Below are 24,296 nucleotides of genomic sequence, written 5' to 3'. Positions count from 1 at the left end.
CAAGGTCAGACACGGTAGCCCACTAAGCCTCAAAATACGCGACACGAATTAACCGACGATTTTGTATAAAGGTATGAAAAATTAACACCGAGAATCTTACTGAGGACACACTGTAGGTACACACACCGAAAGATAAATACAGTTTCGACAAAAACACAATTGTGAAGAAATTACTTAACTTCGAAAGCGTGAGCGCATGGACAGCTTCGAAAAGACGTGACCTCGCCGACAAAGATCTCGCGAGATCTCCAAGTTAGCTACACAATACCGAAAATTAGGTGAAAATGAAATGAAAAAAAAATAAAATGAAAAAAAAAATGAAAAATCGGGGCTTGACACATGACATTGGCCTAACCAAATATCGAAACCCCTGTCAGATTCCACCAAACCCCTCGGAGAAGATGTAGCTTGAACTTGATTACCCCCTAAAAGGACATTTTTCGGGCATGGCTCCGCCCACAATGCCCGCAATACGCCCACTTTAGGCAGGACACAACTAGATCATGATATCAACCTCCCACCCAAGTTTCATCAAGATCGGATGATATCATCGGGTAGTTATGCTGCGGACAGACAGACACACACACAGACAGACAGACGCACACACATGACGAATATAGTGGTCACTTGATAACTCGTGAACCAATAATTCAAAACTTGATGGAATCAAATGAAACGTGCACATGCACAACTTTAGGATTCCCTCACTAATCCCTGACAGTTTCAGCTTCCTACGTCAAATCCCCTCGGAGAGGTAGATGATATATACATACATGCATACATATTCTCCATTACCGGTAAATATATATATATAGATATACATATATAACAAGGAAAGGTACACGGCGTTGCAGGGTAACACTGAGCCACTTCATGTGTATGAGAAGAGGGGGGGGGGGGGGGGAAGAGGAGGGAGTGACAGGGGGGAAGGACCCCGAAGTAGAGGTCAGAGGGAGATGGGAATGGAAGGATAAGGAGAGGAGAGAGGGAAGGGGCGGGGGGGAAGGGGAAGAGAGAGGAGGGAAGGTGGAGGGGAGAGAGAAAGGAGGGAGGAGAGAAGAAGGAAGAGTGGAGGGGGAGAGAGGAAGGAAGGGCAAGGAGGAGTGGGGAAGCAAGGAGGGGGAGGAGCAGGGAGGAGAAAGAGAAGGGCAGGGGGGTGGTGCGGGCATTTGAGGGGGGTAGAGTGATGCCTCACCACATGTCGCTATGCTGTAAACTCCAGTAGGGAGGAGTGAGGAGAAGGGTGGGAGCGAGAGGTGTGTGGAAGGAATGCGCGGCACTTTATTAGAAGGGAAGAACGAAGAGGAGACAGAGGGAGAGAGTGGGGTGGGTAGAAAAGGTGAAAAGAAAAGAGGGGGAGTTAGCAAAGAGAATGATATGCAATGAGACTGATAGGTTATGATGGCCGGAGACTCTTAACCTGATAGTCAGGGCCCTTAGGGATATTTTGGGGCCGTTTGGTTCAAATTCTTCCAAAAGCACCAAATTTGGCCCAGATGTTGCCCATGCCATACTCTTTCGATTTTTGACGGGCGCCAAGACGGGCGCCCCCCCCCCCCGGGGGGCCCCATATTGGCGAAATACTAAATGGCCGCCACCAATTAGAGGAAAATCAGTTAAATAACCAAAAGGGTTGGAATCATGTATGATACCACTTTTCAGGGGTTTTCGAGGTCGAGGAATCCAATTATGATGTTATTTTGATGATTCGAGGTCAAGGTCAATCCTCAAGGTCATCTTAAAGGTCATTTTTTAGTCAAACATGTCGGTTTTTGAGTTTTTTGTCAAGATTTACACGAGGTTCACCATTTTATGTTTCTGGGTTGGGTAATCGAACTCTGACCTTATTTTTGACAATTAGAGGAAATATTTACATGTCTATTTCCTAATTTTCAGGCATATGCAGTTCATCAGTCTAATTACAAAGGTACGGATTTTGATGTTTTATGAACTGTATGCCATATCCTTGTGTTTAATTTTTGTGCGATCATGATCCGGGTTCATGTATACATGATTGTATACATGTCATAAATATGACGTCATAGGTCATGTGACCTGGCGGCCATATTGGATTTTATGAAAACCTTAAAAATGGATCCCTGCCTTCATTTTTCGATCGATTCATTTTGAACTTTGACCACTTATAGTACGCCATGTGATTGGATGCATATCCTAATTATGACGTCATAGGTCAGGTGACATGGCGGGATGGACCGGTATGGTCCCCGGATCATACCGCCCTTGGCGCCCGTCAAAAATCGAAAGAGTATGGCATGGGCAACATCTGCGCCAAATTTGATGCTTTTGGAAGAATTTGAACCAAAATATCCCTAAGGGCCCTGACTATGAGCCAGATTTAAAATTTTAAGCTGCGGAATTGAACTTAGCAGCAGTTCTGACTGCTAAAAAGTGTTAATTTGTTCTCCGGGTGTCTACGGGCATCTCCAGGTGGACAGCTCAGATGGAGTACACCAAACACAAAAACGGAAACCACAAATATTTACTTTTAAATAGTTTTCTCCAAATGGGAAAATCAAGCAGCAAATCAGCAAAATGTGAAAACCACTGAGAGCAGACAAAATGTCGACTTTGCACTTGCAATGATACAGTTCGACATGGTGGACGTTTGATTTGAGTTCCAAACACGTTTGATTTGTTGTTGTTTTCATAAGTATATTTTAGAGGTATATTAATATAACTATGAATTAATACAATGAAATATATCGCACAAAAATGTCAGTCAATAAAAAAATGGGTACATAAAAACAAAAAGGGACATCTGTCTTCTGTAACGCCATTGCTTGCAAAAGCAGCCTGAATCTTCAAAAAATGTGAAATCAAGCAGGAAATCAGAGAAATGTGCAAATCACAGCGAGCAAACAAAATGTTAGAATTTCACTTGCAAAGCTAGAGTTGAACACGGTGGAGTTCCAAACACGATGTTTTTTTTTTAAAATAAGTGTATTTTTATAGTAGATATTTAAATAGAACTATATACAACTATATTAACCTATAATGGAATTAAATCGCTCAAAAATGTGAATGGATGCAATCTGGTATAAAAAAAACTGAGGGCGTAAAAACCATAAACAAATCTTTGGGAGACCACCTCTTTAATACTATACAAGTAAAAATTTGAGAATTTGTGCTTATATAAAATGTTGGAAGCATTTCGTGTTAAAAGTGGTTAAACAAGTTTTTTAGGATAATTCGAGGGTGCTGAATTCAAAAATGCTGTTTAACCGGTTCAATTTTGGAGTCTTAACCTTCAAATTGTAAAAAACAAAATGCCCGCCATTTTCAGCATATTTTTTGCCATAACTTGAATTTTAAGCAACATAGAAGGCTCAAAATATCGCTGTCGATCGATCGGTCGATCGCTGAATTAACGCCAGGGGGGTTGACTCAGCCTGTCATCCTTCCGAGGTCGGCTAATTGAGTACCAGTTCACTGGTAATTCCCTGCTTGTCGTTAAAGGCGGCAAAAAGGGTTGGCGTCAGGAAGGGCATCCGGCCGTAAAACATTGCTTCAAAAAGGGGACCGAAAAACAACAACTACCACGGTTCCCGAAAAAGGCCAACCCCCGCTTGCGGGGAAAAATGGCCTCTAAAGGTGGTTTTATAGAAGGCTCAAAATAGTGGCAATACCCATGTTTGTGATACTGGGGATTCCAAATTTACTGTTACCTAAGTTGTAACTAGTTTGGTTTCGCCGCCATGTTGAATTCCAAGATGGCATTTGGCATCGGAGAGCATTCAACATTCTTTGCTTAATGCAGAAAAACTTGGACAGGTGCAGCTGGATGAGTTTGTTGATCAGCGCCTTCTTCAGCCTCCTGATGGCACATGTCATATCAATTTCAATGCCGCTTTACATAGGAACAAAGCACAGACTTTCTCGTCTCTGTATGCTGTAGACTGCAAAGAAAGCAAAGGCAAAGAAACGACCATCAAGGCAGATAGAAACATTCTACAGCGACTTGTGACAGCTTCCAAAGCAGGGCGTGTGATAAACCTGGACCTGATTCTGCAGCATGAGCTCATGCCTGTGCCAATTTCACTTGCTGCCATGAATGGGAGTCTTCATACAGGCAGTAGCGGTAAATCTCGACTGGCAAATGCGTTGATTCAAGATGTCTCAACCCCAGAACAAGTGACATTAACTGGAAGTACTTGCTTAGTAATTGATGGTCAAGCACTGGTGATGGCTCTTGGAAAGCCAAGCAGAATAACCACATTTGGTGAATATGCAGATGCGTTTGTGAATTCAGTGTTTGCCATGGGGAAAAAATTTGAGAGAGTTGACGTAACTTTCGACCGATACCAGCAGGATTCCATCAAGACTGGAACCAGAATGAAACGTACCCGGGCCTCTCGACCAATACGTCGGGTAATAGAAAACCAAAACGTTCCTCTACCAGACAAATGGACCAACTTTCTCTCACTTGGAGAGAATAAGGCAAATCTAGCAGAGTTTCTTTCTCAGCAGCTCATGACAAATGCGGTGTCTATTGCACCCACAACACTTGTAATGGCTGGAGGATTTGCACAGATCACAGACGTGAAATCTTCAGATCCAGAGATGGACACATCATCCCTACAGGCCAACCATGAGGAGGCGGACACACGACTTGTTCTTCATTGCGTCGACACAAATGCTGAAACAGTGGTGGTTTTAGTGCGTGACACTGACGTGCTGGTCTTGTTAGCTGCTCATTTTGATAAGATGCCATGCACTCAGCTGTGGATGAAGGCAGGAACTCTTAAGAAGCCAAAATACATTCCCATCCACAAACTCCACCAGAAACTGCCACCTTGCCAAGTGGAAGCGTTGCTGCCATTCCATGCAATTACTGGTTGTGACAGTGTGTCACAGCTTGCTGGCCACGGCAAAAAGACAGACTGGAAGGTGTTTCAAACACACATCCAATTGTTGACAGATCTAGGCACAGAAGATATCACTGAAGAAGTAATCAACGATGCAGAAAAGTTCATATGCCGTCTTTACAAGGTACCCGATGATGTGGACAGATGCGACAAGGCACGTGTAATACTCTTTTCTAAGGGTTGTCCACAGGAGACTCTGCCACCAACATAAGATGCAGTGAGACTACACATAAGGCGCGCACATTACCAGGCTTTTATTTGGAAGCGCGCAACCATCGCTACTCCAGTACTCTCCCAAGTAACAGACATGGGATGGACATACATCGATGGGAACTTGGTGTCGAAGTTGATGACGCTATCTCCAATTCCTAAGGCGTGTCGCGAGATAGTAACATGCGGATGTACCAAAGGATGTATAAATGGCCGTTGCAGCTGCAGAAAAGCTGGGCTAACATGCACAGGAGGATGTGCATGTGCATACAACAGACAACTAGAATGCAGAAACAGAACAGACTAAGATAGACAGGTAAACATTTGAGAATGCCAATATTGAGCTATACAGTATTTATAAAGTATAATTACTAAAAGGCAGCCATTTTGGAACTTTACCCCTTTTTTAAATGCACTTTAGAAATGATTAAAATCATTTTTTTTGTTCTAAAGAAATTAAAAGCGCATTTGACCAGTGAAAGTGATGTACATAAAAAAATACACCCCAGAAATTACCAAAAATATGGCGGCCATCTTGGAATTCAACATGGCGGCGAAACCAAACTAGTTACAACTTAGGTAACAGTAAATTTGGAATCCTCAGTATCACAAACATGGGTATTGCCACTATTTTGAGCCTTCTATGTTGCTTAAAATGCAAGTTATGGCAAAAAATATGCTGAAAATGGCGGGCATTTTGTTTTTTACAATTTGAAGGTTAAGACTCCAAAATTGAACCGGTTAAACAGCATTTTTGAATTCAGCACCCTCGAATTATCCTAAAAAACTTGTTTAATCACTTTTAACACAAAATGCCTACACTATTCGAAAATTCTCAAATTTTTACTTGTCTATACTTTAAAATATACGCAATCTGGGTCCATCGTCTAGACTAGAGGGAATTTTAAAAACAGATCGTAGGTACAGTGGAGTGACACCCTATCCCATGGAAGTATGAATTAAGTTAGAAATTTTTATTAAGTTTAATTTAAAAAAAAAAAAAAACCCCCAGAAGGAGAATGACAGCCTCGCTTAAATAAATGCATATATAAACTTCGTTTTAAGAATCGTTACATATGGTAAATATTGTCAGATTTCACTCCAGATTTGGACATTTATTTAGTCTACAGGATCTAATCATCATATCCGAATCCAGATTTTTATGATATGCTTCAATTATGTAATGATAATAATCGATCGTGTTTCCAAGGCAAGGCACGTTTGAGTAGGCCGAAACAAAATGGGGGCTTAAGAAACCAGTGAGTGGCAGTGGGCTGACCAATATGGCCGGCCGCCATATTGGTAAGGCTTTTTCAGGGTTTTTTGTTATGAGCACCTCGTTAATCATCTTCAAAAAGGGTGTTATAACACACCCAAACACCCAGTTTTCATCATCGCAATCTGTTGGAGACCCAGGTCCAGGAATGCATGCAACGTTTGGGGCCTCAAGGTCTCATGGTTTTGGAGTTATGGAGGAGACAGACGGACGGACGGACGGACACTGCCTTTTATTATTATAGACTAGCCGAAAGCACCCGGCGTTGCCAGTCCCGACATTTCTGGTTCTTTTTGAATGAATTTACTACCATAATTCAGCTTTTACTCGCAGCTGTAGAAGATTGACTACTGTAATTCAGCTCAGCTTTTAATTGCGAAATGGGCCTGGCCCGGCTGAGGTGGGCCTCGACCGGTCTCGCCACCTAGCCTATAACCTTCCTGGGGGCCCATCCCGACATTTTTTGTATTGGAGGTTTACTCCTATCTTTCACCGTTCAGGAGATTAGCTTGCGCAGACAAACAAACAAACAAACAAAAACTTTCTTTTATATATACAGTCACGTGAAAAAGTAAGTACACCCCATGTAAAGTTTTGACTTTTTCAACATATTTTAACATACAGCTATTTGATCTTCATTTCAACAATATTGATAGATAAAGGTGATATAATATAACAAATATCATGAAACATTTACATTTTGTAGACCATTGTTTAATTTAAATAAACATAAATGCAAATTTCGCATGTGGAAAAAGTAAGTACACTCCTACATTTATCACTACTTCAAATACCTAAAATTATTAGAATCAGGTGCACCAGCTCAGGTGCAAATGATTAGAACATCGTTAGAGAGGATCTTGGAGGAACCTGTCTTATTTAAACCTCAGACTTTTAGTTTGATTTGCTCTTTGTTGTTGAAGTGTGCGGCATCATCATGCCTAGATCAAAAGAGCTCTCTGAGGCCTTCAGAAAGAAGGTTATAGATGCCTACGAGTCTGGGAAGGGATTTAAAAAGATCTCCAAACAATTTGAAATCAATCATTCGACTGTCCGGAAGATCATCTACAAGTGGAGAAGATTCCAAACAACTGCCAACTTGTTCAGGCCGGGCCGCCCCAGCAGGTTCAGCCCGAGAGCAGACCGCAAGATGCTGAAAGAAGTCTCTAAGATCCCCAGAATGTCATCACGGGACCTACAGGTAGCTCTTGCCACTGTTGATGTCAAAGTGCACGAGTCTACCATTAGAAAGAGGCTGCACAAATTTGATCGACATGGGAGGTGTGCCAGGAGGAAACCATTGCTGTCCAGAAAGAACATCAGGGCAAGACTAAAGTTTGCCAATGAACACCTCGGCAAAGACCAGCACTTCTGGAACAATGTGCTCTGGACAGATGAGTCAAAGGTGGAGCTATTTGGCCACAGTACCAGAAGACATATTTGGCGAAAACCAAAGACAGCATTTGACCACAAGAACCTGATACCAACTGTAAAGCATGGTGGTGGAAATATTATGGTTTGGGGCAGCTCTGCTGCATCAGGGCCTGGGCAGCTCACCATCATAGAATCCACTATGAATTCTTCATTGTACCAGAGGGTGCTTGAGGATAATGTGAGGCCATCTGTCGGAAAGTTGAAGCTCAACCGAGGGTGGACCTTGCAACATGACAATGACCCTAAACATACCAGTAAATCCACCAAGGAATGGCTGAAAAGAAAGAAATGGAGGGTTCTGGAATGGCCAAGTCAAAGCCCGGATATAAATCCCATCGAGATGTTGTGGGGGGATTTGAAACGAGCTGTGCATGCAAGAAACCCCTCAAACATCGCACAGCTGAAATAATTCTGCATGGAGGAGTGGGCAAAAATTTCTCCCAGTCGATGTCAGAGACTAGCATACAGTTATAAGAAATGCCTACTTGAGGTTGTTTCTGCCAAAGGGGGGCAATACCACCTATTAGAGCCAAGGGTGTACTTACTTTTTCCGCATGCGAAATTTGCATTTATGCTTATTTAAATTATACGATGGACTACAAAATGTAAATGTTTCATGATATTTGTTATATAATATCACCTTTATCTATCAATATTGTTGAAATGAAGATCAAATAGCTGTATGTTGAAATATGTTGAAAAACTCAAAACTTTACATGGAATGGGTGTGCTGTTACGGATTCGTCACTTCCGTTGTTGTGGTTTTCATCCACTGTAAACATTTTTGATTCCATGTACTATTATTGTTGTCGTTTGAGGGAAATAGATATTGCTATTTTCAAAAGGTAAAAAAGTTAATGTTTTAAATGAAACCGGAACCGGACGACGAAGAAGAAAAGGAAGAGAGGAAAAAGAAGGCGGAGCGAGTGAGTCGGAGAAGAAGCATAGTTGCTTTGTGGTCTGGAGCAAACGTTGGCGAGCAAGAGTCACGAGTGAACTTTGGGTTTCCCAGGAAAGTAATTCCTGCGACAGAGTTGTTATCGCTGTGACAGATCAACCTGCGTGTCAGGTTTGGCGGTGGATTCCGAGGAGAATCATCGTCGTGCCGTTACGCCTCGAGAACGGGCCGTCGGCCATTTTGACTCACGCGCTTTGCGCATCGCGCAAGGTCTTTGCTTCGCTTCAACCGTTTTCACCGCATTCAGACGTTTATCTGGTGTGGGTGTGTATAACGTGGACTTTGAAGGTAAATCGGCGGTTCGCCGATTTGGAGCCGTGAAACGTCCATACACGTGGGTGTGATTTCCCAGTCGCCTGGAGGGCACCTTTGGATTTCCCAGTCGCCTTGAGGGCGCCTTTGCGCAGCTTTGGCGGGCGTGACTGTAACGGTAAACCCAACGGGATTCTGGTCTCGATTAGATATCGTTCTGACGATCGCTGGAGCGGATCGACTTTGGCTTGAAGCCAGGATCGACTTTGGCTTGAAACCGGAATCAACTTTGGTTTGAAGCTGGGAAAGACATTGGGAATGTTCTTGTTTCACTCACTTGGAGCACAGTGAGTTATATATTACGAAACTGATGGTACCATCATAGGATATATATTGATTGTACTTTTGATTAATATTATTGTTGTACTGTTATTCTTGTGTGATCTTGATACAATATTTGTTTGTTGGTAACAATTGGTGTGGCTTCACCATTGATCTTTGACATACAGAATAACACATTTTTCTGCCGTGACTCCTCTCTGGGCTCGGAGGTACACCGTGACCAGGGGTTTGGGGAGGAGCACGTAACAGTACTTACTTTTTCACGTGACTGTATATAGAAGAAGATATAGATTAGCAGAAGCTCGTGGTACGTCATACATCAAATGTTTGACGTCATACATAAAATTGCACGTGATACGTGGAGGGGTGAGATTCCAAAAATATCGAAATGATCCAAGGAAGGAGGAATGCACCAACAGGAATCTTGCACCTTGAAATGACATGGCTAAAGGTCAGAACGTTTCACTTCATCCCCACCCCACCCTGAACAAAGGAATGTGCTTCTCGGTTAAATTTATGACAGCAATCGAGCCAAATTCATTTTTACCCTGCGCTCGCAAAGCGAAAATCAGGGTTAGGCATTCAGTTGCGTATGCGCGTACATGTGGCATATGTGCGTGTCTGAATTTTTTTAATCTATTTTCTCGGCAACCGTTGATCCGATTGACACAAAATTTTAACATCGGAGCGCCTCCGCCTGTAGAATTTTGAATGATAATTCTGACGTCATAAGTCACGTGGTGCAGGCGCCATCTTGGAAAAACTTTGCACCTCTACATCACTGAAACCGCACGATGGAAAAAATTGAACCATGGTGCGTTGTCAAGTACTCCCCATTGGGAATAAGACATGTTAATGATGATGTCATCGGTGCCTTTGTTAGGACGTCATAATTCGACAAGTATAACTCTTCATCCGATCAGTATGATTTTTTTTTTCTTTGCAATTGTTGGTCTGATGGAGACAAAATTTTCACCATAGGGGCGCATTCTCCTGTAGAATATTTTAATTATTATGATGTCATAGGTCACGTGGTACAAGCGCCACCTGAGAAAAACCGAAAAACATTGCACCTCTATATCTCCAAAACCGCTCATGGAAAAAATTGAAGCGTGGCTCTTTGTAAAGAACTCAATATGAGGAATGTGTTGTTAATGACGTCATTGGTGCCTTAATTATGACGTCATAATTCGACAGGGACAACGCTTAGTCTGATCAGTTTGAAATTTATTGAACGTGATCTATGAAACAATTATTTTAGAGAATATAAATTTATTATGTAATCCCTCACGAGGTCTGGCAGCCACATTGGATCAAAGAGAAAAACCCTTCCAAAACAGAAGAGTTGGCTCGCACCTTGGTGACTGCGCAGGGTAGGTATTCTACAAGTACCATCTAGTTTTCACAAGGAGCAAAGCTCATGGAGAAGCAAAACCACAAATGGCAGCAAGCTTATATTAGACGACCAAAGGGTATGTAGGGAAGAGGGCGACAGAGGGTGAGAAATGGGGGGTGGGTATATATACAAAGAGGAAAGGAAGAACAACACAAAAACGAGTGTCAATAACCTAGAAAGGAACAGAATGCAAAAAGTAACGAGAAAGCATCTGAAAATGCAAAGCTCGCCCGCGTCCATTTGTATTCATACGTCTTCTTCGTCTTCCATATGCTTAAAATAACGAAAAGTAAAAATAAAAAAAAACTAGAAGGGCACTCGGTCGAGAGCATCCCTCCGCCAGGCTGAACAGTTTATGTTTTTTATCCCACTGATAGGCCAGATCTGGATTCGGACCTGAACCAAAATCTAACAAGCTTGTTCTTGTCACCTAACCAACTCGTCCACCAAGTTTAGCCATAACTCGTCCATAACCTTTTTAAATATCATGTTATATGTCGGTTTTAGCCCGATCTCTCAATGGTGAAGAATCACTTTCAGATTAAATATTTCTCGTATCCGAATCCATATTCAGATCTTCACCAAAATTGAATCGATTCTTCCTTGTCACACAAACAACCTGTCCATCAAGTTTCGTCCAAATCCGTCCACAACTTTTTGAGATATCCTGCTATGTATCGATTTTGGCCCAATCTCCCAATGGTGAAGAATCACTTTAAAAATTCTAGTAGCCGGATCCGAATCTGGATCTTCACCAAAATCTAATCATTTCGTCCTTGTCACATGCACTACCTCTCCGCCAAATTTCGTCCGAATCCATCCACAACCTTTTGAGATATCTTGTTCACAGATAGACAGACAGACAAACAGACAGGGGTGAAAACATAACCTCCATCCACCTTTGGTGGCGGAGGTAAAAATACAAAACAAAAATTGATAATGTTATGCAGCCTTGACCTTTGAGCTTTAGGTCTAAAAAAAAAAAATCAGCTTCTACTTTCTGATTGGTGAACCAATTCAGTGTCCCAATATGCAAATTCTTAAATTTCAGGTCAATTGGATGAAAATTGACGATTTTATGCAACCTTGACCTTTTGATGTAAAAAAAAAAAAAAAAAATCAATTGACTCCTACCTTTTAAATAGTGAACCAACTCGGTGATCCAAAACGCCAATTGTTTAAATTTCAGGTCAATCGGGTGAAATTGGCAATTTTACGCAACCATGACCTTTTGATCTAAAAAAATAAACAATCAGCTTCTAGTTTTTGATTGGTAAACCAATTCAGTGACCCAATATGCAAATTCTTCAAATTTCAGGTGAATCGGATGAAAATTGATGATTTTGTGCAATGCTGACCTTTTGACCAAATTATAAATTTGCCTTCTCCATATTCTCATCATAAAGCTTTATGGAAAATCTGATGACAAAACGTTACACCTCTCTATCTCTGAAACCACACAATGGAAAAAATTGAAACATGGGGCATTGTCAAGTACTCCCCATGGGGAATAAGATATGTTGATGGTGATGTCATCAGTACCTTCATTATGACATCATAATTGGCCAAGTACAATGCTTGATCCGATCAGTATGTTTTTTTTTTTCACAGAAAAAAAAAAAATCAACCCCCCACAGGCTAAGCGGTTGGTCTGTCTTGGCCAATCCAGCGACCTGGAAAGTTTTCATTCAGGACGGCTTGAATGACTAAGGTCCAATGAGGGGAAGCGCCATCCTGTTGAAAAATGATATCGGGTTGCAGGTCTTCAATTTGTGGGAAGGCGAATCCATCCAACATGTTCATGTAAATTGTTGAGGTCACTGTATCTTCCACAAAGAAAAACGGACCCACCAATCGGTCATGGAGAAGGCCACACCACACATTGACCTTTGGACTGTCGCAAATTTGTTCAAGTTTCAGAGCCCCAGATCCTCACATTGTGCTGGTTGATCTTCCACGATACATGAAAGCAAGCTTCGTCTGTGAACATGACCTTTTCCAGGAAATCTTCATCATCCTATATGAAACTGAGCATTTCCACAGCAAGCACCATTCATTTGGGTCCATCACTTGGTTTGAGTTCTGCAGAATCTGCACCTTATAGACATAAAGCTTCAGTCATTTATACAAAATCCTGTGAACAGTGGTGGTTGGTAGTCCAAGTTCTCTGGACGCGTGGCGGATTGATTTTTTTGGGACTTTCGTGAAATTATTCATGCACTCGTCCAACGTCCGCTGCACTTGTGCTTGGTCGACTGGTACTTTTCTGTTTATGACATCTTCCAGTCTCCTCAAACCTCTTGTACCACTCTCCGATACTAGTCCGTGATGGCGGATTCCTTCCATACCTCGTACAGAGATTACGTTGAGCTTGCATGTCGGATCTCGTCTCAATGAACCATTCGACGCACTAAGCTTTTTCCTGTGTTTTGACAATTTTTCAGAGTTATGCCTTTTTTGGACTTGTAACATATCACATCATTAGGGGTCATGTATTGCACAACAATTCTCGCTCTTGTTTTAAATCATTGTCATTGTCGATTTCGTTTAAAAATGTAATGTTTTTTTAATTAAAGTTTTTTTCTTACCCTCGCCAAAGGAGAGGGTATTTATTGCATTTGGGTCAGTTTGTTTGGTTGGTTGTGTTTGTCATCATGGAAGGCATCAAATGCCAACATAGAAACACAAAGAAAAAGTAGAAATTAAATTGAAAAGTTTGTTGTTTGACAATGGAATGAGAAAGAAGACATGAATACGAGGACTGCATGGCGAGCAAGTATTGACAGTGTGCAATGACCCTCAACTGACATACTTGAAGGAAAACACTTGCAATCCTCACACCTTTGAACGATAACACAATCGATAACGATTCGACACATCGAATAATATTCGACACACAACGATACCACGAGATGTTGAGAAAATGCGATCATTTGGATCAAGCCATTGTGTCTTTGTGGTCTGTGGGGCGAAATCAGGCCTTTCATCCTTCATTGTCTTAATGACCTGTGATTTCTAGTCGTGTGGGTCTAGCATCGCTGAAGACCATTTCAGCACCTTGGCTGTGTCAGCTAATTCGATTCTTTTTCTTCACTGAATCTCAGTGCCAGTAACCAATAGTGTGCAGTTCCCCAAATATGTCACTAAGAAGGACATTAAAATCCCATTGATATTTGTAATCCTGTCACTGACCAGTGGAGGTAAGTATGGTGCTCAATAAATGAAAGGTTAAGAAAAGGAAAGTTAAGATTAAGGTTTTGTTCTTGTGACACCGTTTTCTTTAAGAAACCTTTTAATAAACCACTTATAGAGAGAAAATCGTTGCCTTTTCCATACATTTTACGATTTGCTGGAATAAGTGATTGCTGCTGAATTCAAACAAAATACTTTTTGTGATCAAATCAACATTTCTTGTAAGAAGAATGCAGTGCCATTGTTTTGTAAACTTTATCATTATCTTTTCCCTTAGGACAAGCCCATCAAGTAATTGCCAAACGTAAAGATATGAGCTACGTCCTTGGGTTGGGCTGGGACATTTACTGTATTCCGCTGGATAAAAACAATCCCCTGTACACTCCCTGGAAACCAACGTACATTCAAATGTCTGTGATGGCTTGTGGCCTGCACGACTGCTGGGGCATCGATTCAAATGGAAACCTCAGATACCTAATAACACCAAGTACATGTGCCATCCAATTGTCCTCCGTCTCAATCTCTGGAAACTTTGTGACACTGGACGTGAGCGACAATGGCGTTGTTTATGCAATTGACTCAAATTGGAAGCTTCATCAAAGGTTTGTATCCATTTGATAAAAGTTCAGTTTCACTTGCTGCACTTCACCTCCTTCCTTATCCTGGTTTAAATGCCCACGAACCTCACTCACCCTCTTACGATGCAAGTTGCTCTTTCTTCTTCTTCTCCCTCCTGTCTTTGTTCATTCATTCCATTGCTGTTGTATCCCAATGCCAGTGCATTTTTTGTATATACAGTCACGTGAAAAAGTAAGTGCACCCCATGTAAAGTTTTGACTTTTTCAACATATTTCAACATACAGCTATTTGATCTTCATCTCAACAATATTGATAGATAAAGGTGGTATAATATAACAAATATCATGAAACATTTACATTTTGTAGTCCATTGTATAATTTAAATAAACATAAATGCAAATTTCGCATGTGGAAAAAGTAAGTACACCCTTGGCTCGAATAGGTGGTATTGCCCCCTTTGGCAGAAACAACCTCAAGTAGGCGTTTCTTATAAGTGTCTACCAGTCTCTGACATCGACTGGGAGAAATTTTTGCCCACTCCTCCATGCAGAATTATTTCAGCTGTGCAATGTTTGAGGGGTTTCTTGCATGCACAGCTCGTTTCAAATCCCCCCACAACACCTCGATGGGATTTAGATCCGGGCTTTGACTTGGCCATTCCAGAACCCTCCATTTCTTTCTTTTCAGCCATTCCTTGGTGGATTTACTGGTATGTTTAGGGTCATTGTCATGTTTCAAGGTCCACCTTCGGTTGAGCTTCAACTTTCCGACAGATGGCCTCACATTATCCTCAAACACCCTCTGGTACAATGAAGAATTCATAGTGGATTATAATATGATGGTGAACTGCCCAGACCATGATGCAGCAAAGCTGCCCCAAACCATAATATTTCCACCACTATGCTTTACAGTTGGTATCAGGTTCTTGTGGCCAAATTCTGTCTTTGGTTTTCGCCAAACATGTCTTCTGGTACTGTGGCCAAACAGCTCTACCTTTGACTCATCTGTCCAGAGCACATTGTTCCAGAAGTGCTGGTCTTTGCTGGGGTGTTCATTGGCAAACTTTAGTCTTGCCCTGATGTTCTTTCTTGACAGCAAAGGTTTCCTCCTGGCACACCTCCCATGTAGATCAAATCTGTGCAGCCTCTTTCTAATGGTAGACTCGTGCACTTTGACATCAAAGTGGCAAGAGCTACCTGTAGGTCCCGTGATGACATTCTCGGGTTCTTAGAGACTTCTTTCAGCATCTTGCGGTCTGCACTCGGGCTGAACTTGCTGGGGCGGCCTGGACTGAACAAGTTGGCAGTTGTTTGGAATCTTCTCCACTTGTAGATGATCTTCCGGACAGTCGAATGATTGATTTCAAATTGTTTGTAGATCTTTTTAAAATCCCTTCCCAGACGAGTAGGTATCTATAACCTTCTTTCTGAAGGCCTCAGAGAGCTCTTTTGATCTAGGCATGGGGATGCCACACACTTCAACAACAAAGAGCAAACCAAACTAAATGTCTGAGGTTTAAATAAGACAGGTTCCTCCAAGATCCTCTCTGACGATGTTCTAATCATTTGCACCTGAGCTGGTGCACCTGATTCTAATTTTAGGTATTTGAAGTAGTGATAAATGTAGGGGTGTACTTACTTTTTCCACATGTGAAATTTGCATTTATGTTTATTTGAATTATACAATGGACTACAAAATGTAAATGTTTCATGATATTTGTTATATTATATCACCTTTATCTATCAATATTGTTGAAATGAAGATCAAATAGCTGCATATTGAAATATGTTGAAAAAGTCAAAACTTTACATGGGGTGTACTTACTTTTTCACGTGACTGTAGAGTTGAGGCACGTGGATGAGCTCGAACACAGAACAGACCAGGACGTAAAAGAATGAATATAAGTGGAAAAAAGGGGTGGGGAACACACCAACAGCAGGGTAGAGGGGCAAGATAGGAGACCTGGAGGAAGAAACAACACAGGAAGTAACGAGTGCGAAGCCAGGAGTACACAAGAAGTGAACAAGCTGGATACAGGTGCAAACTCTCAATCAAATAAGTGGAAGGAAAACTGGAGAAGAAGCAGAAATGGAAAATAAGAAATAAAAAAAGAGGGTGAGCGAGCAGAGTGAAACTTGGTAATCTGGAAACAGGTGAGCAATTTGGAGAAAAGATCATTGGTACAGATGGGGGACGGTGGTGGACAGCTGTCTTGAAACATTGTCTTCATGTACTGTCACCTCACTCTTCCATGAGGCTAGGTTTTGTATCATGAAGTCGCTGGACTTCCTCTGTTGGGATGGTACGGACATTCCAGATGTTTAATAAAATACACATCCTCTAAAAACCGGTTGAAGGCTGTGTCCTGCTAACCTGTCAATTTCATCACAGCCTCCAACACTTTGGTCTAACACACCTGGATCTACCAATAACACACCTGGATCAAACACAAAATCTACCAATATACAAACTAATAAACCTACATTAAACTTTTGGACAGCATCGCTGAACTATAAAACTGGCCGACTCAAAATAGCCAAAGTGTAATTAGGATTGGTATCCTTCATATTAAATTTGCTTATATCCACATTGAATTTAAGCTAAAACCTTTTAAAATCCACTGTCAAACCGCTAAACCAATCAATGCAAAATGTTAAGTACATCAGAGTAGTGCTGTTAGCTAGATTCAAAATCCCGTCTCGGAACCGTCTCGATAAATTTTCAATTTTCATAACGGGATCTCGATTCTCGGGTCGGCTCGGTTCCTGACAAAGTAAAACATAAAAAATAAAAATAAAAAATAATAATAATAATAATAATAAATAATAAGGCTTCAAAAATAATGGAATTTCATTACAATATATAAACAACAATGAAAAAAATTCATTTCTGATGTTGAGTACTTAAATTCCGACTTAGCTTCCATTTACCGGGATGAAATAAAATACACCGCCTACATGCAGATGATCAGCCACCGACGGGACCGGGTTATCTCATTACAGTTTGTATTGTCGTGTAATTTCTTGCTCGGAATGTCAGAGAGAGGGAGAAAATGTTTCTGCCCAGGCATATTCGAGTCCAGGTTGGAGTTTCATTCTCATTTTGTGAGTTGTGATCGCCAAGGGGCTCGCTCCCCCCCCCCCCCCCCGTTCCCCTCCCCTCACCCGCCCGGCAATGCCGGGTACTTCTGCTAGTAAATTATAAAGCAGGCGGTGTAGTGATCACCCCCCCCCCCCCCCCCCTATTTTGACTCTGTGACGAAAGTAAACGTAATCAACTTATCAGGCCTAAAGTGGAGATAAGATAACCAAAATACTTTCACATTCAAACCGTCACACCAAACCCCGAGGGATTCTTACAATTTATAGTTATAGCGTTGCAATTAAACATAAACGTTCATCAAAAACTCATTTCATAAAACTACATAATGTATTGTACTTGTATTAATACATTGGGTGTAGAATAATCCGTTATAAACGTGTTTTTAATCTAAATAAACATCGTCCCTCCAATCACGGGGCTCGAGCGAGTCCCTCGATATTAATGTGCAAAAGACCATAGCAACCACATTCCGTAACTCGTCTCCAAGGACGGACACGTGACCGCAGCGGGGCGAGGCGGAGTGATACAGCGGAAGGATTCAACGGTTTAAATGAAGCCGCGATGCGGGGGATTTTCATTGTGACCTTCATCCTGATGTCGTTACCTCCGCCACCAAAGGTGGATGGAGGTTATGTTTTCACTCCTGTCTGTTTGTCCGTTTGTTTGTGAACACAATATCTCAAAAAGTTGTGGACGGATTCGGACGAAATTTTGTGGAGATGCAGCGTGTGTGACAAGGACGACATGATTAGATGTTGGTGAAGATCCGGATTCGTTTGCAGTGCATTGTTTGTTGACGAGGGGAAAATCCTGGAACAGTGAGTTTACTTTATCTATCATCGTTTGTGTCAGTTCAGCTGCACTTTCGAACAATGATGCTTGTGCAGAAGCAGAGTAATGAAAGCAAGGCTCAATAAATGCCTCTATTATGGAAAATATCTGCAAGAAGTTGGAATTTTAACCGGGATTTTTTTACCGAGAAATTGCGTCAATCAATTTATCTCGGGACCGTCTCGAAAGCCGAAACCGCCGGGATTTCGTCCCGGTCTCGGATCGGTTGACAGCCCTACATCAGAGAGTATCCATGGGGATAAAAGTTTAACATCTAAAACATGCAATACGCCCAATACGACAACCAAATCGTTCTATCGGCACGATTCGGATCCTCGCTTGTGGGGGTATTACTCCATTGCCACCCCAGCTGTTGAAGAGCTCCTTCAACATTCTGTGTCGCTCTGTCCAAGTTAAGCTGTCCTCGAACGAGGACGATCTCGTCTTGTCGAATATCCTCCTCCAGCCCCCTTCGGTCGTCGGCCTATCGCGTCTTGTGGAATCCCTCTAGTGTCGTGAACATACCATCCTCCTCCCTTTTCGTTTTTAACTCCCTGTACGCTAAGTCATTCGGAATGGTGCATTACTACCGTCTGGAATCCGCTAAACTACCGGTCTGGAATTGCAAATGCAAATTATTTGATATTTTGTTTGCACAGCACCTCTAGTTTTCTGCACTAGCGTAGTGTCGGAACATCAACCAGGTGTCGCTCTCGGGGTGCCTTGGGTCCTAAACCGTGGTCCCACCCATCGCGGACATTCGTCTGCGACTATCAGCCTTGTGCCATGTCGACCTGCATGCGACCTTGCCGAGCAGCCAAAGTCCTGCATTCAGTGAAACCACACAATCAATCAAACTCAAGCTCTTTATCTTTTTCACTCACAATTGTTATCTTTTCAAATTCTCTACTCTCTTGATGGCGTGCACATCTGGCGTGGATGGTGTGCCTCGTGTCTATATTTCACTTTCCTTTTTCCAATTCTTTTCAAATTTCTGAATTCTGTCACAACCTATGTGTTTCTCCTACTCGTTCGCGCTGCACATCTCAAATTAGGCACTCATCAGTGTGAACCTTTACTCACGTGCTACATTTCATTTGACACTAATAATCTATTTTAAGGTAAATCTTATTCTGATGCATTGGAGCAGTGTTTCCCAACCTGTGGTACACGTACCACTAGTGGTACGCGAGGGCCTTCCAGGTGGTTCGCGACAACCTTTTAAAAAAATGATTTGGCCTGATAATTTTTTTATTTCTGATTTCTGATATATTTCATGATTTCCGATGTGCTGTGAGCAAAGTTATGCCCCGCATCGACCAGCTGGTGGAGAAGAAACAGATGCAGCCCTCACATTAAATTGAAATAAGCCTGATATCTTATCGAATTGAGTTTTTCTGGAACCAGGTGGTACGCGGATTGAGTTTTTCTGAAACCAGGTGGTACGCGGCGACGGTACGGGACCTCCAAGTGGTACTCGATCAGAAAACGGTTGGGAAACACTGCATTGGAGGAACAAAACAAAAAATAGGAGCAGTACCCCTGGGCACTAACCTGGGAGATAAAAGCAGTATACTCCACCGACGAAAGGTATTTTAAACTATCACGGTATTTTAAACCAATTTCAATGGTTACTCCAAGACAGGGCAGCATCTAGAATCATAATACGTAATAATAAGACTTAAACAAACAAACAAAAAATCATATTTTGGGGGATCGACCAAGACCCACTTTGACCCCTGGTAGGCCGCCTTAGACCCTGATTTTTTTTAATGCCGTGAACACAACATACTGTCCTGTGGTTGGCTCAATTAAAACCGAGCGTCCACCATGGATGGAATCTAGCTTTAATGGAGGCGTTTATTCAATCCAATTGATGGCGGATCATACGCGAGACGGAATGAACAGTGCCGACTTACCTTCACGGCCTGATGTCTTCGACCTGAAAACAATTGAACTCACACGAACACGGGATTTTGGATAGAACAGAAAATAATAAAAGGGTTTATTTAAAATAACTATCGGGACAGGGAAACGCGATGATAAAACTAAAACCTAGGTTGGGATCCCGCACACCTCACCTCACATACAAGACAAGACAAGGGAAATAATTAAATAAAAGAATCGTCGTGTTTGGGGTTTGTGTGGTGCTTCTTAACTGTCTGCTGTCATCCAGGCCCAAACTCGTGACCGGACGCGGCTCCGTGCCTGGCGGAAAGTAGGCCTCAGTCCGCCTCGTCTGCGCACTCCGCTAGTCACGCCGCCCGGCAAGCCCCGCTCGCACGATCGTCGCTCCACCATCTCTCCAACGTCCAGAGGCAAGAACATGTCCAATCAGGAATGAAAGGCGAACAGGGAGGAGGTCCAAATGGAGACGAAAATCACGGGCAGAAGGGAGGTCCAGGCAGGAAGAATCCAGGAACAAGAAGGCCAAGGGAAGAGAGCAAAATGCCGGCGAGCAACCGGTTTTACTGGCGGTCTTCTGACGTCAGCTCGCTTCCCCTCCAACCAGTGCGTCGCTCACTTGTCGCCTTTCGCGCCCTTTTTCGTCACCGGCGCTTGCCCCCCAACCAGTGCGTAGCTTCTTGGTTGTTCGTTCGCACCTTCCGCACTGATTGGCCGTGGTCTCATCAGTTGGTGGCCAATCAGTGTGTCGCTCCTTTACCTTTCTCACCCTCAATCACAGAGAAGCTCTCTGCCCTTCCTTTGACCAATCGTACGTCCTCCCCTACTCTGCCAATCTGTGTGGTGTTTGTTGCTCGCCCCTCCCCCTGGCCAATCAAGAGCCCCTCTGGGCGTGGCTATTGCCCGCCTACACAATGTTTGTCTTCCATGGCTCTTGATTGGCTCTTCCATGTCTAAACCGCATTTTCCCATCCCTGTACTATCCTTCCCTCTCCTGACCCCCAGGAGTACCTTTGGCTGCATTTCCCCTCTGTAATTCAACCATGTGTTTCTCTATTTGCTGTACTGTCCTAACAGGGATAACTGACTATTTACATCTCCGTCTCTGCCAACATGGATGATCTTATAATCAACCATCCCAACTCTATTCCTCGTTGGCGGTGACTTCAACTGTCACGATGCCGTTCGGCTGGGTGTTGGAACCTCTTCAACCAGTCATGGCATTGCAGAAGAGGACTCCTATGACTAAATGGGCCTTACCCAATCAGTGAACTTTCCAACCTTACCCAATCAGTCCCGGCCCCTCTCCTCACCGCCTGTGTGTCTCGGCCCCTCCCCTCACCGCCTGTGTGTCCAAGCACCTCTCCTCACCGCCTGTGTGTCCCGCCCCTCCCCTCACTGCCTGTCTGTCCCAGCCCCTCTCCTCACCTGCTGCGTCCCGGCACCTCACCGCCGTTGTACGCGGCCGCCTCCTGCCTGTCTCTTCCAGTCAGTTTTTATGGTCAGTCATTGTAAGGGGGGGATTTAATTAATGTGGTGCACTAATGGGCCTATCTATTGTCTACAAGAGTGCATTGCCATAAGGGACACAGGTATGATCACCAGGTCTGACGCACAGGGGAATTATCTTAGTCCCTAGAACTATTTATCACACGATCATCCTTGTATGATCACAGGCACATGCCTGATCCGACAAACCGGGCTAAACACAGAAATTACAGGTGAGGTTTCCTATCACGACAGTCGGACACCTACCTATGCAGATCCACCTAAATCTAGATATTCCCCTACCCCAAAATTCATAACAATACCATATATCATTTTAGCCAAGTTTGGTCACAATCCCATCAGCAGTTTCAGAGAGAAAGTTGTAAGTGTTTACGGACTGATGATGCGGCATCCATAAGCTCCCTGGAACTACATTCCCATTGAGCGAAAAAAAAAAGCATGACAGTAATATAATCTTCCTTTTGGGCACAGAGAAAGGAAGCTTGATGAAAAAACTAACACATTACACTTCAGCACAATGGGCGGAGGCACTCGATGGAAACACAATGGCTTAAAATTAAGTTGTCGTTATTCCTCAAATATAGCGACTCTACTCCTGGCTCTGCCACCCCCACCTATGCTCAGAATCCCCCGATCACATGTCCATTCACCCCGTGCCCTTCCCCCTTCTTACTTCCTCGATGCCCTACCCACCCCTTGCTTCCTTCACACCCTAACCCCTCTTTGCTTTCCCCACACCCATTCTCTCTCCTTCCCCAGTGTCCCGGCCCCTCTCCTCACTACCTGTGTCCCGCCCCTCCCCTCACTGCCTATGTGTCCGGGCCCCTCTCCCCACCACCTGTGTCCGGGCCCCTCTCCTCACCACCTGTGTCCCGGCCCCTCTCCTCACCGCCTGTATGTCCCGGCCCCTCCCCTCACCGCCTGTATGTCCCGGCCCCTCCCCTCACCGCCTGTATGTCCCGGCCCCTCCCCTCACCGCCTGTGTGTCTCAGCCCCTCTCCTCACCCGCTGCATCCCAGCACCTCTCTTCACCCCCTGCTTCCCCACTCCCATCTTTTCCCCATGCGTGCCGCCCCCTCTCTGCTTCCACAACGTCCCGCCCCCTCTCCGCTTCCACAACGTCCCGCCCCTTACCGCTTCCACTACGTCCCACCCCCTCTCCGCTTCCACAACGTCCCGTCCCCTCTCCACTTCCACAACGTCCCGCCCCCTCTCCACTTCCACAACGTCCCGCCCCCTCTCCGCTTCCACAACGTCCCGCCCCCTCTCCGCTTCCACAACGTCCCGCCCCTCTCCGCTTCCATAATGTCCCGCCCCTCTCCGCTTCCACAACGTCCCGCCCCTCTCCGCTTCCACAAAGTCCCACCCCCTCTCCGCTTCCTCAACGTCCCGCCCCTCTCCGCTTCCACAACATCCCACCCCCTCTCTGCTTCTTATCCTCTCTATGCTCACTCCACGTTCCATTCCACATACTCCCGCCTCCCCTCTCTTTCCCACTCCCTACCAACATCACCTTCTTCCCCAACCATAAACTCTGTGAACCTACAACATGCAAGATCTTCACTCCAATTTGACAGATCTCTCAATGAAAGCTGCAACTGGTAAACCCGACATTATCTGCGTAACAGAATCCTTCTTCCCACAGGATGTCTGTGATTCCTCAGTGTCTCCTCCAGCGTTTCATCTTTTCTGTCTCGATAGGCCTAAACCCCGTTTCGGTGGCGGAGTTGCAGTTTATGTCTAAACCCCATTTTCCCATCCCTGTACTATCCTTCCCTGTCCTGATCCCCAGGAGTACCTTTGGCTGCATTTCCCCTCCGTAATTCAACCACGTGTTTCTCATTTTTGCTGTACTGTCCTAACAGGGATAACTGACTCTATTTACATCTCCATCTCTGCCAACATGGATGATCTTATAATCAACCATCCCAACTCTATTCCTCATTGGCAGTGACTTCAACTGTCACTATGCCAATCGGCTGGGTGTTGGAACCTCTTCAACCAGCCATGGCATTGCAGAAGAGGACTTCTGTGACTAAATGGACCTTACCCAATCAGTGAATTTTTCAACCTGTATTGCTCCCAATGGCAAATCCTCCCTTCCAGCCTTGGAAATGACAAATTTTCCAACTCGTGTCTCCTGTTCCAATAGGTTAATTTGATCATGTGCTGGTGAGAGTCAATATCTCTCTGCGGCACTGAGGCAGCTCTCCGGCACTAGCCAGAGTCTGGCAATTGAATCGAGCTGACTGGCAGGGACTACAAGCTGTCCTCTCATGTCAAGACTGGTCCTTCATTTCCACCTCTCCTCCTATTAATACTGCCTGGGAATCCTTCCACACAAGCTTGCTTTCGCTTATGTATGGATTTATACCATGTCATCTGCAGTTATCATTCCTGTCCTCTCAACCCTGGTACACACAA

The 24,296-nt window shown here is 43.7% G+C and overlaps 1 protein-coding gene across 1 annotated transcript in view; it reads left to right on the top strand.

Annotated features, from left to right (window-relative positions):
- Positions 1 to 24,296, top strand: part of LOC137425386 (fish-egg lectin-like) — a 55,633-nt gene that overhangs the window by 28,881 nt on the left and 2,456 nt on the right. Inside the window, exon 4 of the mRNA XM_068113788.2 lies at positions 14,224 to 14,548. Within this exon, the coding sequence (XP_067969889.2) occupies positions 14,224 to 14,548 (325 nt within the window). The remainder of the gene's footprint in view (positions 1 to 14,223; positions 14,549 to 24,296) is intronic.

This window comes from Myxine glutinosa, chromosome 4, assembly GCF_964187855.1.
Source record: "Myxine glutinosa chromosome 4, kmMyxGlut1.1, whole genome shotgun sequence".
Taxonomy (NCBI): domain Eukaryota; kingdom Metazoa; phylum Chordata; class Myxini; order Myxiniformes; family Myxinidae; genus Myxine; species Myxine glutinosa.
This window is presented reverse-complemented; position numbering and strand designations above follow the sequence as displayed.